Below are 12,677 nucleotides of genomic sequence, written 5' to 3'. Positions count from 1 at the left end.
TTAGTGAACTGCAAGAGATGTTACACTATAAGTGAATTGGCTACAATTGATGAAAAGCTAGAGACTTTTAAGGCCAGATGCTCGTTCAAACAATTTATGCCCAATAAACCCAATAAATATGGACTTAAAATATTTGCTCTAGTTAATGCTAAAACATGGTATGTTTTAAATATGGAACCTTACTTGCGAAAGCAACCGGAAGGCTCTTTTAGTGCACCTAATGATCCACAAAGTGTTGTTTTATGGCTAATTGAACCTATGTCAGGAACTAGCAGAAATATAACCTGTGACAACTGGTTCACGTCTTTCCCACTAATCAAGAAACTTCTGTGTGATTAGGGCCCGGATTTATATGCACTAAAAACTCGGAGAATATACATGTTCATATGCACTAAAAATGTTGTAAATATGCACGAAATATGCACTAAACATAAAACAAAATACACTTACTAGACACATTATTTAATTTTAACTCAGTGTTAAATTGACAAACATGTTTAATTCCTTGCAAAATGATTCATGTCAGTCGATTTCAACAGTTTTTCCATGTTTTCAGGAGTCGATAACTTTCTGTTGTCGGCCAGAATTAATTTATACGCTGAAAATGATTGTTCTACGCTGACAGATTTAAGTGAACACTAGCAATGACTGCTCGAAACATTCTGGCAAAATCTTTAGGCATTTTTCAGTTTAATCTGGTGAAACACTGAAGTAGACAAAGAGCAAGTTAACAGAGAAACACACTTGTTTAAGCAAACCTCGGGAGGCTACTGTAAGAAGGAAATAGCTATTGTGAAAAGCCTCATTATCCGTCTACCTCCTTGTATTGCGACATCAAGTTTTTCCTTGATCAGGGAAGGCTTCTTATGTTGGCAAGGGATGTATAACATACAGAGTTCATTAGATTTTTCATTTAGTTCAGGAATCTTAGATAATTGATCACACATAAGAGAAAAATATACCTGTATATGCATTAACGCTCAAAATATGCATTTCCATATGCGCATATGCATTTTTGTTAAATCCGGACCCTACTCACACATTAACATATCTTGGAACAGTCTGAAAGAACAAGAGAGAATTACCGCTTGAGTTCGTTAATACCAAGCAGCGACCAGTAACATCCAGCATTTTTGGTTTCCAGAAAAGACTACTATTGTGTCGTATGTTTCAAAAAAGGGGAGAAACCTAATTGCAGCATCTAGCATGCATCATGATGATGCCATTGACCCTTATAGTGGAGAAAAGGACAAACCTGAAACTATCACTTGTTATAACTCTACAAAAGGTGGCGTTGACACGGTTGACAAACTTGGTGCTGCTTATGATGTAGGTAGAATATAAATGCAAATCTTCCAATCTGAGATGCTTTAAAATGGATTTGGTCATACAGTGAAGTTTAAATTTAATACAATTATAAAAATAGAAAAATCAGTTGTGTGAAATGCTGAGATTGTCAGCACTAGCATAGCATGTAGTCCATGTAGATTGCAATCACTTGCATGAAGGCAGAACCTGCTGTTGCTGATCTCAACTTGAGTAGCCTACTGGGCACATAAAACCAGTACAGGTGTGGAAGACATCATGTTGGAAATCTGGACAGAGGAGTGCAAAAACCTGTTTCAGATAAATATCTTAAGCTGTGTGTCATGTCACTGCTGCTCTACAGTGCACTGATTATGATTGGTGTCTGCACTATATTGCTTTCCAATAACTACTCTGTGGAAGAACATTCTGTTGATCTTTGTTGCCAACATTGAGGAACCACCAATATATCAAGTCTAGAATTCCTCTGATGGGGTGGTACAACCTTGGGAAAACTTGTGCCAACTCCTATCAACATCCTGACCATTGCAATATGGGATGATTGAAATGAAAAGTTGCTTCCCTCTGGTTTGGATTCCAGGTAAAACTAGAGGTATGGCTTTGATCATGGTATCAACAGTTAAAAAAATACCTTCCATGTTAAAATAGATGTGTTTGACTATTGAGGAATTGTACCAATATTTTATCATTTTTGAAGTGCATTCTCATTTGGTGATTATGACAGTACCATTGGTTATAATTATAGAAACTTTCATGAGTAGTATCTGAAACATGGAAGTTAATATAGCAGTGACAAAGAAATAAAAACCTGTATTACAGAGATCAATAACAAAGATTTACGTTACTATAGATGCTGGAGAAAGACACGGAAAGTATTAGCAGTTATATGGATTTTTTTAGAAATGAAATATCATGAATTAACATGTATGGATAATATGATTGAGAACGTGGAGGTTCCATTGAACCATTTTTCTATTAAAGCAGCAGCCATCCAGATCTTGGTTGCAGGGAAACGGGGTCTTCAAGGTCTCTTACCATATTCCCACATAATGCTGTAAGTCTGTTGTCAGACATATCAAAATCAAAATCTCTTTATTTGCAAATGAGGTGTCTACCTCGGTGGCAAATGGTACACTAAAATACATTATTGTCAAGCACTAAATATTAAATTAACAAGAGAAGAAAATTTTTCCTATAATACAATATTATACAATTTACGCTAACAATGTTTTCTATTAAACACACAGCTCATCCTTAATAAATTTATATTGTTTACAAAATTCTAATTATAATATCTCCTGTACTACTTACAAATATAGTAAACTGATATACAGTATGTGGAATTGCTTCAAATGATACTATAAAACTGGTATAACATTAATATTTACATTGCATTTATTTATTTACTTTTTTTTTTTTTTTTTACCCGTTCTGGATCCTAAGTAGCATAACGACCTGCTGCGTCTTAACCAGAGCCCCTTTTGCCACCACTTTTCAGAGTTCCTGAAGGGCCTTCACAGCTACCGTAGCGGTCCCAGGGCCCTCGAAGTCCCCACTGTACTTCACCCCTACAGGCAGTCCCCTACTTTGGCTGTCCAAACTCCTTAGACCAGGGGATGGAATTAATTTATTCACACACATTTTTTTTTTATTTACAATAACCTGCACCGGTCGAATGCCCTCTAACACTTCATTTATTTTCTCTGTTGCTGTTTATTCTCTTCTTGAATATCTGTACAGATTTTGGAAAAGGATCAAACACTACCCCTGGTAAACTGTTCCACTCCTTCACACCCTTCCCAATGAATGAAAATTTACCCCAATCGCTTCTGCTAAAATTCCTTCTAATTTTATATTTGTGGTCAGTCCTGCCGATATAATTATTTTCCATCTGAAGCCTCTCACGGATATCTCCCCATGCTTCTTCTCCTGTATAGGCTCTATATAATCCTGTAAGTCTAGTTTTCTCCCTTCTCTTACTTAAAGTTTCCCACCCAAGTTCCTTTAACATTTCTGATACACTACTCTTTCTCCTGAAATCCCCTGTTACAAATCTTGCTGCTTTCCTCTGCACACTATCTATTTCTTTTATTAGGTATTCTTGGTGAGGATCCCAAACACTGTTTGCATATTCCAACAATGGACGAACCATACTCAAGTAACTTTTTTCTTTTAATTCTTTGTTGCATCCTTTAAGTAGCCTCATTATGACATGTAATGATCTGTATGCTTCCCAACAATGTCATCAATATGACCCTTCCAGTGCAAATTACTTTCAAATCTCACACCTAAGTATTTGCACTTGCCATCTTTTGGGATAACTACCTCATCCAAAGTATATTCAAATTCAGTTTTAAAGCTCCTGTTTGTAAAAGTTGTAACAGTTGATTTGCCTCCATTAACCTTCATATTATTTTCTTCAACCCATTGTTGGATACTTTCAAGGTCCCTTTGTAATTCTGAACAATCCTCAATGTTGTTTATTTCTCTATAAATAATTATGTCATCTGCATACAATCTTATTTTTGATGTTATATTGTTCCCTAAATCATTCGCGTATATTAAGAAAAGTAACGGACCGATTATACTACCCTGTGCAATTCCCTTCCAAACTTTCTCTTCCTGCGATACATTATTTCCTACTTTGACTTTCTGAACCCTTGAATTTAGAAATGCTTTTATCCAACGTGTAACCCTTACGTCCAATCCTATTCCCTCCAATTTCTTTAATAATATTCCATGTTCCACTCTATCAAAGGCTTTGGAAAGATCTATGGCTATGCAATCTAACTGACCTCCTGAATCCAACTGATCTGATATGTCCTGCTGAAATCCCACCAGTTGTGCCTCACAAGAAAATTTCTTTCTAAATCCACACTGGCTCCTCATGAACCAATTTTTATCATCACATATCCCTCTGATGTACTTCGATATTAAACTCTCCAGAATTTTACAAACTATACTGGTCAGGCTTATTGGTCTGTAGTTCTCTGGTTTCCTTTTATCACCCTTTCCTTTATAAATTGGTATTATTATAGATTCCTTCCATTCCTTTGGTATTACACTATTATTTATGACATAGTCAAAGAGAAATTTTAAATAAGGCACTATGTACCACCCCATTGTCTTTAATACCTCCCCAGTAATTTGATCACTTCCTGCAGCTTTTCCTTGCTGAAGCAGTTGGATTTATCTGAAAATATCTTCGTTTGTGAATGAGAAGCTTCTTGTTTCCCTCTGTCTGTCTCCCTCTCTATCTTCTGTTTTGGTTTCCTACTCTTGACAATCATCTACTGAATCTCTAAATTCCCTACTAAATAGGTTTGCTTTCTCAGTATCTGTTAAATAGTGTTCACCCCCTTCTCCCACCATTGTAGGAATTTGGACTCCTTTTCCTTTTTGATTCCTGATATATGAATACAGCTTTTTCCATTTCCCTTTGTGGTCATTACCCTCTTGAAGTATGCCATTCATATAATTCTCTTTTGCTTCCTTTTTCACTCTATTCAGTTCCCTCATTAGCTGTTTTCTAGTTTCTCTACTCTCCCTACCCTCTTTGATTTTCCTGTTTACTATTCTACATTTTCTTTTTAATTTTCTTATTTCCCTTGTATAATAAACAGGGTCTGAGGTCATTTTACCCTTCTTAACAGGTACAAATCTCTTCTCTCCTTCCCAAATAATTCCTTTAAGTTTAGCCCAAAGTGTATCCACGTTACTCCCTTCACTTATCCAACAACTGAATTGTGATTTAAGGTAAATCCCAAATTCATCAACTTTAGTATTTCTGTACAATTTCTTGTCTTGTGTAACCCTCTTATTAAGCCTTTTTGGTACGAGTCCTACATCCATTATTACAGCCTTATGGTCTCCTATTCCTTCAATTACCTCAGTTTTATCAACAATTTCCCATGGTTTAACCAAGAATACATCTAGTAAGTTATTGAGACGAGTCGGTTCTTGTACTACTTGTGTAAATCCTCCCTCCCAAATTAACTTATTTGCCAGTTTCTGTTCATGGGCTTCACTTGCAGCTCCTTTCCATTCAACTTCAGGCAAATTTAGATCTCCCCCAATTATTACCATATCATTATTATTGTTTTTATGAGTATAATCTATTATTTTTTCAAAGATTTCCATGTCTCTTTCCTCTCTTCCAGGCCTGTATGTTCCTATAATTCCCACCTCCTTCATATTATCACAAACTAATTTTATCCCTAATATTTCATCCCTTTCATCGGTAAACCATTCATGTGAACAGTAATTTTCCTTCACCAGAATAAACACCCCCCCTCCCTTTTTATCTCCTCGGTCTCTACGATAGACTGTGTACCCTTCTGGAAATACTTCTCTATTACCCACCCCTTCTTTCAACCACGATTCCACTCCTATCACCACATCAGTCTCATAAGATTCCATCAATGTACCGAATTTTAATTGTTTATTTACTACACTTTGACAGTTTACCAAGAGCAATCTCAGACCCCCTTCCTCCCTAAAACTTGACTGTTGCAATTGGGTAACTTGAAATTCCTTACTATCCTGAGTTTCTTTTTCTAGTTGACTGAGCCAGCTTGAAGTACAGCTGGCTCTTTCTACTAGTTTTCCTGGTCAGTATTATAACTCAAGGGAGTTGCCTGTTTTACAGTACATATCTTAAGATTAATAAAATCTAGAACAATATTTGCTATCTTTCGTTTACCTGAATTGTTTAGATGGAGGCCATGTTTTGTATAACAGTATCTCTCAAAACTGCTGCATTCAATAACCTGAGTATTCCGAAAATGTTTACAAATTTTAACAATATCTGTATTGACCTTGTCCACTTCAATGTTCACACACGAGTCTCTACTCAAATCATGCCTGTGGGGCACGTTCACTACAAAAACGTTAGTGTGGGTCAGCTTCCCTAGTGTATGTTTAAGTTGTGATCTTACATTCTTGGCGTCGTCGCGAGCTACGTCGTTCGTCCCACCGATAATAAGCACTGCATCGCCGCTCCCGAAGTTCCTAGTTGCTGCTTCTACGTTTTCCACAACACTGCTGATAGAAGCTCCTGGATATATTTCTCCGGTTGCTGCTATATTCTCGTCGTTAATAACTCCCGCAATTCCCCTTCCTTGGCTATCACCAAACACAGCTACCTTCGCTGATTTAGGCCTAACTGGGTCTTGAATCTGAATTCTAGGCCTAAATATCACTTATGATGTACTTTCTCTTCCTTAACTGGAAGTGTCTTCGTTATTAATAGCCAAAAAATGCAGTATTGTAATAACTTCGTATCCAGTTTATTGGATTTGCCACAAATTTAGAACTGGTTTGGGAGTGTGACGTGAAACACTTTCAGCCTTGTGAAAACACCTGTCTAGAGAAGTGGATTTGAATTCCTTTCTGGGATGGTACCTAATATAGAGGCCAGGGCCATTTCCTTTTTGATGATGATTCCAGCTAGTTATAAATAGATAAGGAATATAGACACTACAACCAAACAGATTCTTAACATTACAAATCCTGCATATACGTATCTGTTAATTACGTCCTCGTGAAGAACGCAATGTGCACTAACCGTGGAATACAGTGGAACTGGACATCAAGTCTTGAGGGTCTAGAATATGCAGATGACCAATGTCTGCTCTCTCAAAGCTTCAGGAACATGTCAGGAAAGCTGGAATCCATAGAAAGTCAAGAGCTGGTCTCAAAATAATAGCAAAAAGACCAAAGAAATGTATATCAGCTCAACATGTGCTGAGATGATTTAACTTAGTTGGAAGGGGAGCTGTGTCATGCCAGATGGTGGAGCTACATTTTATATTCAGAACTACATCAACAAAGCAAGGGGAGCCTTGACAAAACTAAGACCCATCTGGAGATCTTAACAATTTTGTCATAGCACCAAGTAATGGTCATTTAATGGCTATGATAAATCAGTGCTGCTGTGTGGATAGGAAATGTGGAATGTAACCAAAGGGTTGACCAAATTCCAGAACCTTCTTGAACAGATGCTTGACGAACATCCAGATTTGGGAAGCAGCCAACCAAAAGACAAATAGGAGAGCTGATCAAAAATAGGAAATGGAATTGGAAGTGAACTTGGCACATACTGAGGCAAGACAAAGTATCAGTTGTGAAGCAGGTTCTTGAATGGATTATGCAAGGCAGAAGAAAGTGTGGTAGACTCAGAATAAACAGACCAAGAACTGGCAACAGGAACTGGCAAGAATTAGTCCAGAATAAAGTGCAGAGGAGGATCTTCGTAAGAGTTCCTATGTTTCACTGTGAATTAAAGGAGTGATTGACACTGAGTGATATATTGATAACCTGCACAACGCTTGCTGGAGGGGAGAATTGGATGGATTGTTTCCAAGCCCCTTGCATGAAGTAACAACAGTTGCTGCTGCTGCTGCTACTACTACTACTACTACTACTACTACTACTACTACTACTACTACTTGTGGAACAAACAAAAATAAGAATAAATAATTATATTGTCATCCGATTGTGTAGTATGCATGTTGGTTTTGTATTCTTGTGTAAGAGTGAAACTTTTCTTTTAATTTTCCATTCCCAGCTCGATTGATTGTAAAGCATGAACTTTTTATCCACTTGAACGTTTGATTTTATGAGAAGAGTGTAGTGAAAATCCACTGTATTTTTACTGTAATTTAACAACTGTCCTGATTAAAAACGAACAGTAATTCGTCATCCTCTGTGGGTAGTCCTTTGGACTCTGTATACTTGCATAAATTTGGTACAGAATTAAGTGTGAAGTGTAGTCTATATTACGTATATACACATGTGGTTGAAAAACAAGAATTATTAATAAAAAGGACAAAAGCGAGACTAGACACACACTAATTATTGAACTTCTAAATTTAATTCTGATGAAGGTACATAGTGAGGAAAGCAATAACAAATTACCTCAAATTACCTCACTACTACTCTTGCCTAGTAACCCTCATTTTGGTGCCACCATTGGTTTCTTGTGGTTTCCCTTAATGACACAATCTTTGGTGATGCTATTTGAGGATCCAACCAGCCTCTGGGCTGATAACCTAACAGATACAAAGGTACACAACTTCTTTATGAAATAATAAATCACTGTTACCAGTCAGTTTTGAAGTTTTACTAAATAATTCACTTCATAATGCATTTTGGAGACTGCTCCCATTGATAGATGGTGAGATGGTGACATTCTACTTGGTTATGTTTCAGAAACATGTCTCCAGAAAGTGTGGTTGTTAACAGTAGGAATGTGAAATATACTGAAGAGTACATTGAAGCAGATTACAATTACCAGATAACAAATGTGCAAGAAATAGGCAACAAGCTTGTGGTAAGTACATTTTTATGTTTGAGCTATAAACGCTAAGTATTGCATGAAATTTTAAAGCTATGAGGAGGACCACTGTGCAATTTGAATTGAAATGTGAAAAAAGCATACTGAAGTAACTATTCATTTCATGATAATGATAATGTTGTTAATACACTCCCACAAACTACTTTTACATAGATGCTGAAGTGCTGGAATTTTATTCCGTAGGACTTCTTTAATGTGTCGGTGAATCTAAAGACGTGAAGCTGACTTATTTTGAACACCTTTGAATATCACCAGACTGAACTGGCATTGAGCCCTCAAACTTGAGCTCAGAAGGCCAGTGCTCTACTGCCTGAGCTACTCAGTCTGGAAAAATAATTCTGTGCTTCTTTTATACTATATTGTGATAACACGGCCTGTGATCTATTTAATGTATTTTTTAAAATAGAATAGCTCAAAAGTATGTTTGCCTTCATTATCTCTGGAAGAAGAAAAAATTTGTGGTAGGTTGTCACTATTGTAATGGCCACAGGGTTTTGAGGATTTTGTAGACTTACTGGAAATAAAAGATAAATATTATGTGGATAATAAATTTTATTCAATTGAATATGGTACATTTGGAATGTGGGTAATAACTCTTGAGTCTGTGATATGAGAAATGAGCGTGTGAATCAACACAGCACCATTTTATAATAGAGCATGGGTGTGATGTCAGTGTTTCTTTCCCATTATTCAATTATTCTGTAAAAGTGACCATGATGTATTCATGACAGGTAATCTCCAACTGAGTGTGCGAGTTAACACAGCACAATCTTACAACAAAGTATGCGTGTGACGTCACATATATGGCACAAATTTTGCTTACTTTGAAGTGCTATTTCATGAAAACTACGTTTCAGATTTTCAATTTTTGCAACAGGTAGCCAGCCTCTTCTTTATCTGTCAATTGAGACATTAATCATAAGCGTAAGTTAAGTACTCTTGGCGATAAACGCGTTCTACCCAAACATTAAAGAGTCTTAAAATTTTTCTTTCCATGTACACATTATCGAGGAATGTAAGTCTACATTAAAATGCACATCTTACAGGGAAACTGTTTGGGTTGGTCCAGATGGACTGCAATTAAACTCACTCGAATTATCAATTAGGACATCATAAATGTAATGGTACCGTAAGTCATTCTACCACTTACTTAAAAAAGGTAATTTGTTGCTGCAGTTTTAAATGGAATGTTGTGTATTAAAGGCTTTGATTGCACTGAAACTTCCTGTCCATAGCATGATAAAATGAGTGATTGTGAACAGGAAACTGGCAGTTAAGACTTCATACTACATAGTATTTTAACTTCCATTATAAACAATAGAAAAGTGTTGGAGACGCCAACATTTTGATACATTAATATTCTGTGTGTTAGTAAAATAGATTCATAATTCATATTTGTTCAGGTTAAAATCTCATTTTCAGTATAGTGTTCTGTTTTAAAGTTATATGAAACTATTGATACAGTGTGTTTCTACAGTGCATACACTAAATTGAAAGTCATTCAGCAGCATTGGGTAAACTGTTCCAAGCTGCCCTGTTCTTTGTTAACAATTATAATGCTTGTTGATTTTATGGAAAAACTATTATTACCATTAAATTTAGGATATGTTAATTGATCATTTGCCATTGAAATCCATCTGGTCCAACCCAAACAGCTCCCTTTAACCTAAAGATGCTGTATACTTTTTAAATGTAATTCTTTCATTTTTGACTTACCGGTAATTCCACAATTTGTTGTAGCTTTATAATGCTATAAAATTTTACACACGCGCACGCGCGCGCGCGCACACACACACACACACCCCGAGAGTTTTTTTTTTTTTTTTTGCAGGTAACTCATTCATTCAGCATTGAAATGTTGCTTTATAGTTCACTGGAAGGAGTTTTTACTTAACCAGTGATGGAAACTCTGCCAAAATGTAGATCCCTCCAGTGGATGATCTACTACTTGCTTAGGTAACTATTTCCTACTCTTAATAGGAGTGAATGTCTAGGAATACTATGAGGATCCCTGTCCTTGTTGAGGGGAGAACTGTAATAGGCTAATGATGAATCAGCTGAATCTTTGTTTATTCAAACCCCATGGCACAATAGCTCTGATGGTCCTTGACTTACCAATCTCCTCGACTGTTGGATAGCTCCTCAAATTGTGATTCCATAGGGAGAGTGGACATCAAACCGGCCCTCGGATCCAGGTAAATATACCTGACCTGACCAAAATTGAACCTGGGCTCCCGGCATGCTACTCCTACACTAGGAAGGCTGGTCTTCTGTACACTTTAGTAGCACGCATGGGATGTTTTCATGTCTGGATGTTTCCTTGTGTAGTTGTGATAGGTCCTCTGTTGCAGTGAAGAGTATCTACACAATGTCATACGATATCAGTTTTTCCATAGTCTTCACTCTTGACTTACAGAATGTCAGAATTGCCAAGCGAGTGGCTGTGTTGTTAATTTAAATTGGCTGAATTTTGGTTTAAAAGTATTTGCTGGCGATGAGTGGAGGTTTGTCAATGCACTTGTGCTTTCTATAGCAATGAAATTGACTACTACAGAGTAAACAATATCTTCCCTCTCTTGGCATGCCTTCCTGTAAAAGGTCCCCTGGTGAACAAAACTTGGTAGCCACGATAAATCATCGCTGGTCTAATGGGCTTCACACTTCAACAGCTGCAGTTTGAATTCTGGCAAATGCATGTGGAATTTTTGATATGAAAGATCACGTCTCTGTGGTTCAGATTCCATGTAATTCTGGAGATCCCGTGGCTATGATCACGTCTACAATCGTGTTAAACTTAGTTTCTTTGCACCCATCACCTTATGGTAGATTTAAGGTAATTTTTGAGTTACATTCTCAATTGGCTAGTGGCATTTATGTCAGATTTGGAAGGAGATTTTTTTCAATATTTCCAAGAAAATGAACTCCAGGGATCTATATTTCAGCATTGGAGGATGGTGGTTACTGAAAGTTCCAGCAAACTCCAGCATGTGTTTTTTCATGGCTTTTTCAGTAGTAAAATTGTCTAGATGAGCAAGGATTTTACCTGTAATTTGGTATCACATTCCTCTCTTGAATAACCACGAACCTACTACGCTGGCGTAGCAGGGGGGGAGGTGATACTCCCACGTGGCACGTCCCAGGTGGCGGATAGGGGAGTCCTAACCGGCTTGCCGGCGGACTTGAGGAAAATAAAATGCCTCTCGCGGACCAAACACACTACCCCCTGCGGGCGGGGGATGCACATGTAGAATACACCCGCAGTATCCCCTGCCTGTCGTAAGAGGCGACTAACAGGGGCCCAAGGGGTTCTCAACTTGGGAGTGTGGATTGGTGACTACAGGGCCATTAGCTGAGTCTTGGCATTGCTTCCACTTACTTGTGCCAGGCTCCTCACTTTCGTCTATCCTATTCGACCTCTCTTGGTTAACTCTTGTTCTTTTCCGACCCCGACGGTATTAGAGCATTCAAGGCCTAGGGAGTCTTTAATTTTCACGCCTTTTGTGGCTCTTGTCTTTCATCGTCCGTTACTTCATTTTTCGAAGTGACGGATCCCTTCTTTCTTCTTCTTTTCTCTCTCTTTACCCCCTGTGTGTGGGGGACGCAGACGAAAAATACACCCACAGTATCCCCTACCTGTCGTGAGAGGCGACTAAAAGGAGCGACCAAGGGATGATTGAATTAGAACCATGAAACTACTTTTGATTCGTACCATCATGTGGGGAACACCATGGGTTGCCTGTACTTGCGAGTAGTACCACTAAATTAGGTATGAAATAGGTTTGTGATTAGTAGCAGTAAAGAGGCTGGCCTGGGGGTTTCCATTACCCGTGCATCGTACCCATGTGAGCAACACCGCGGGTCTGGGTGTACCGCTATATGAGCGGTACCGTGGGTCAGCGTTGCCTGTGATTGGTACCCACTATGGGAGGAACACCACGGGGTAGTGAGAATCCCTGTGGTTAGTACACCTAGGTGAGGAACCTTATCAGTTTGC

At 37.9% G+C, this 12,677-nt stretch overlaps 1 protein-coding gene across 4 annotated transcripts in view; it reads left to right on the top strand.

Moving 5' to 3' along the window:
- The window catches only part of Inos (Inositol-3-phosphate synthase), a 91,015-nt gene that overhangs the window by 28,434 nt on the left and 49,904 nt on the right, over positions 1–12,677 (top strand). For all 4 annotated transcript variants that reach the window (XM_067136367.2, XM_067136369.2, XM_067136366.2 and 1 more), the window contains exon 2: positions 8,539–8,659. In XM_067136367.2, coding sequence (XP_066992468.2) covers positions 8,543–8,659 — 117 coding nt within the window. In that variant the 5' untranslated portion in view covers positions 8,539–8,542. The remainder of the gene's footprint in view (positions 1–8,538; positions 8,660–12,677) is intronic.

The sequence above is a fragment of the Anabrus simplex genome, chromosome 1 (genome assembly GCF_040414725.1).
Source record: "Anabrus simplex isolate iqAnaSimp1 chromosome 1, ASM4041472v1, whole genome shotgun sequence".
In the NCBI taxonomy this organism is placed as follows: Eukaryota; Metazoa; Arthropoda; class Insecta; order Orthoptera; family Tettigoniidae; genus Anabrus; species Anabrus simplex.
The sequence above is the reverse complement of the archived record's forward strand: the minus strand, read 5'-3'. Positions and strand labels throughout refer to the sequence as shown.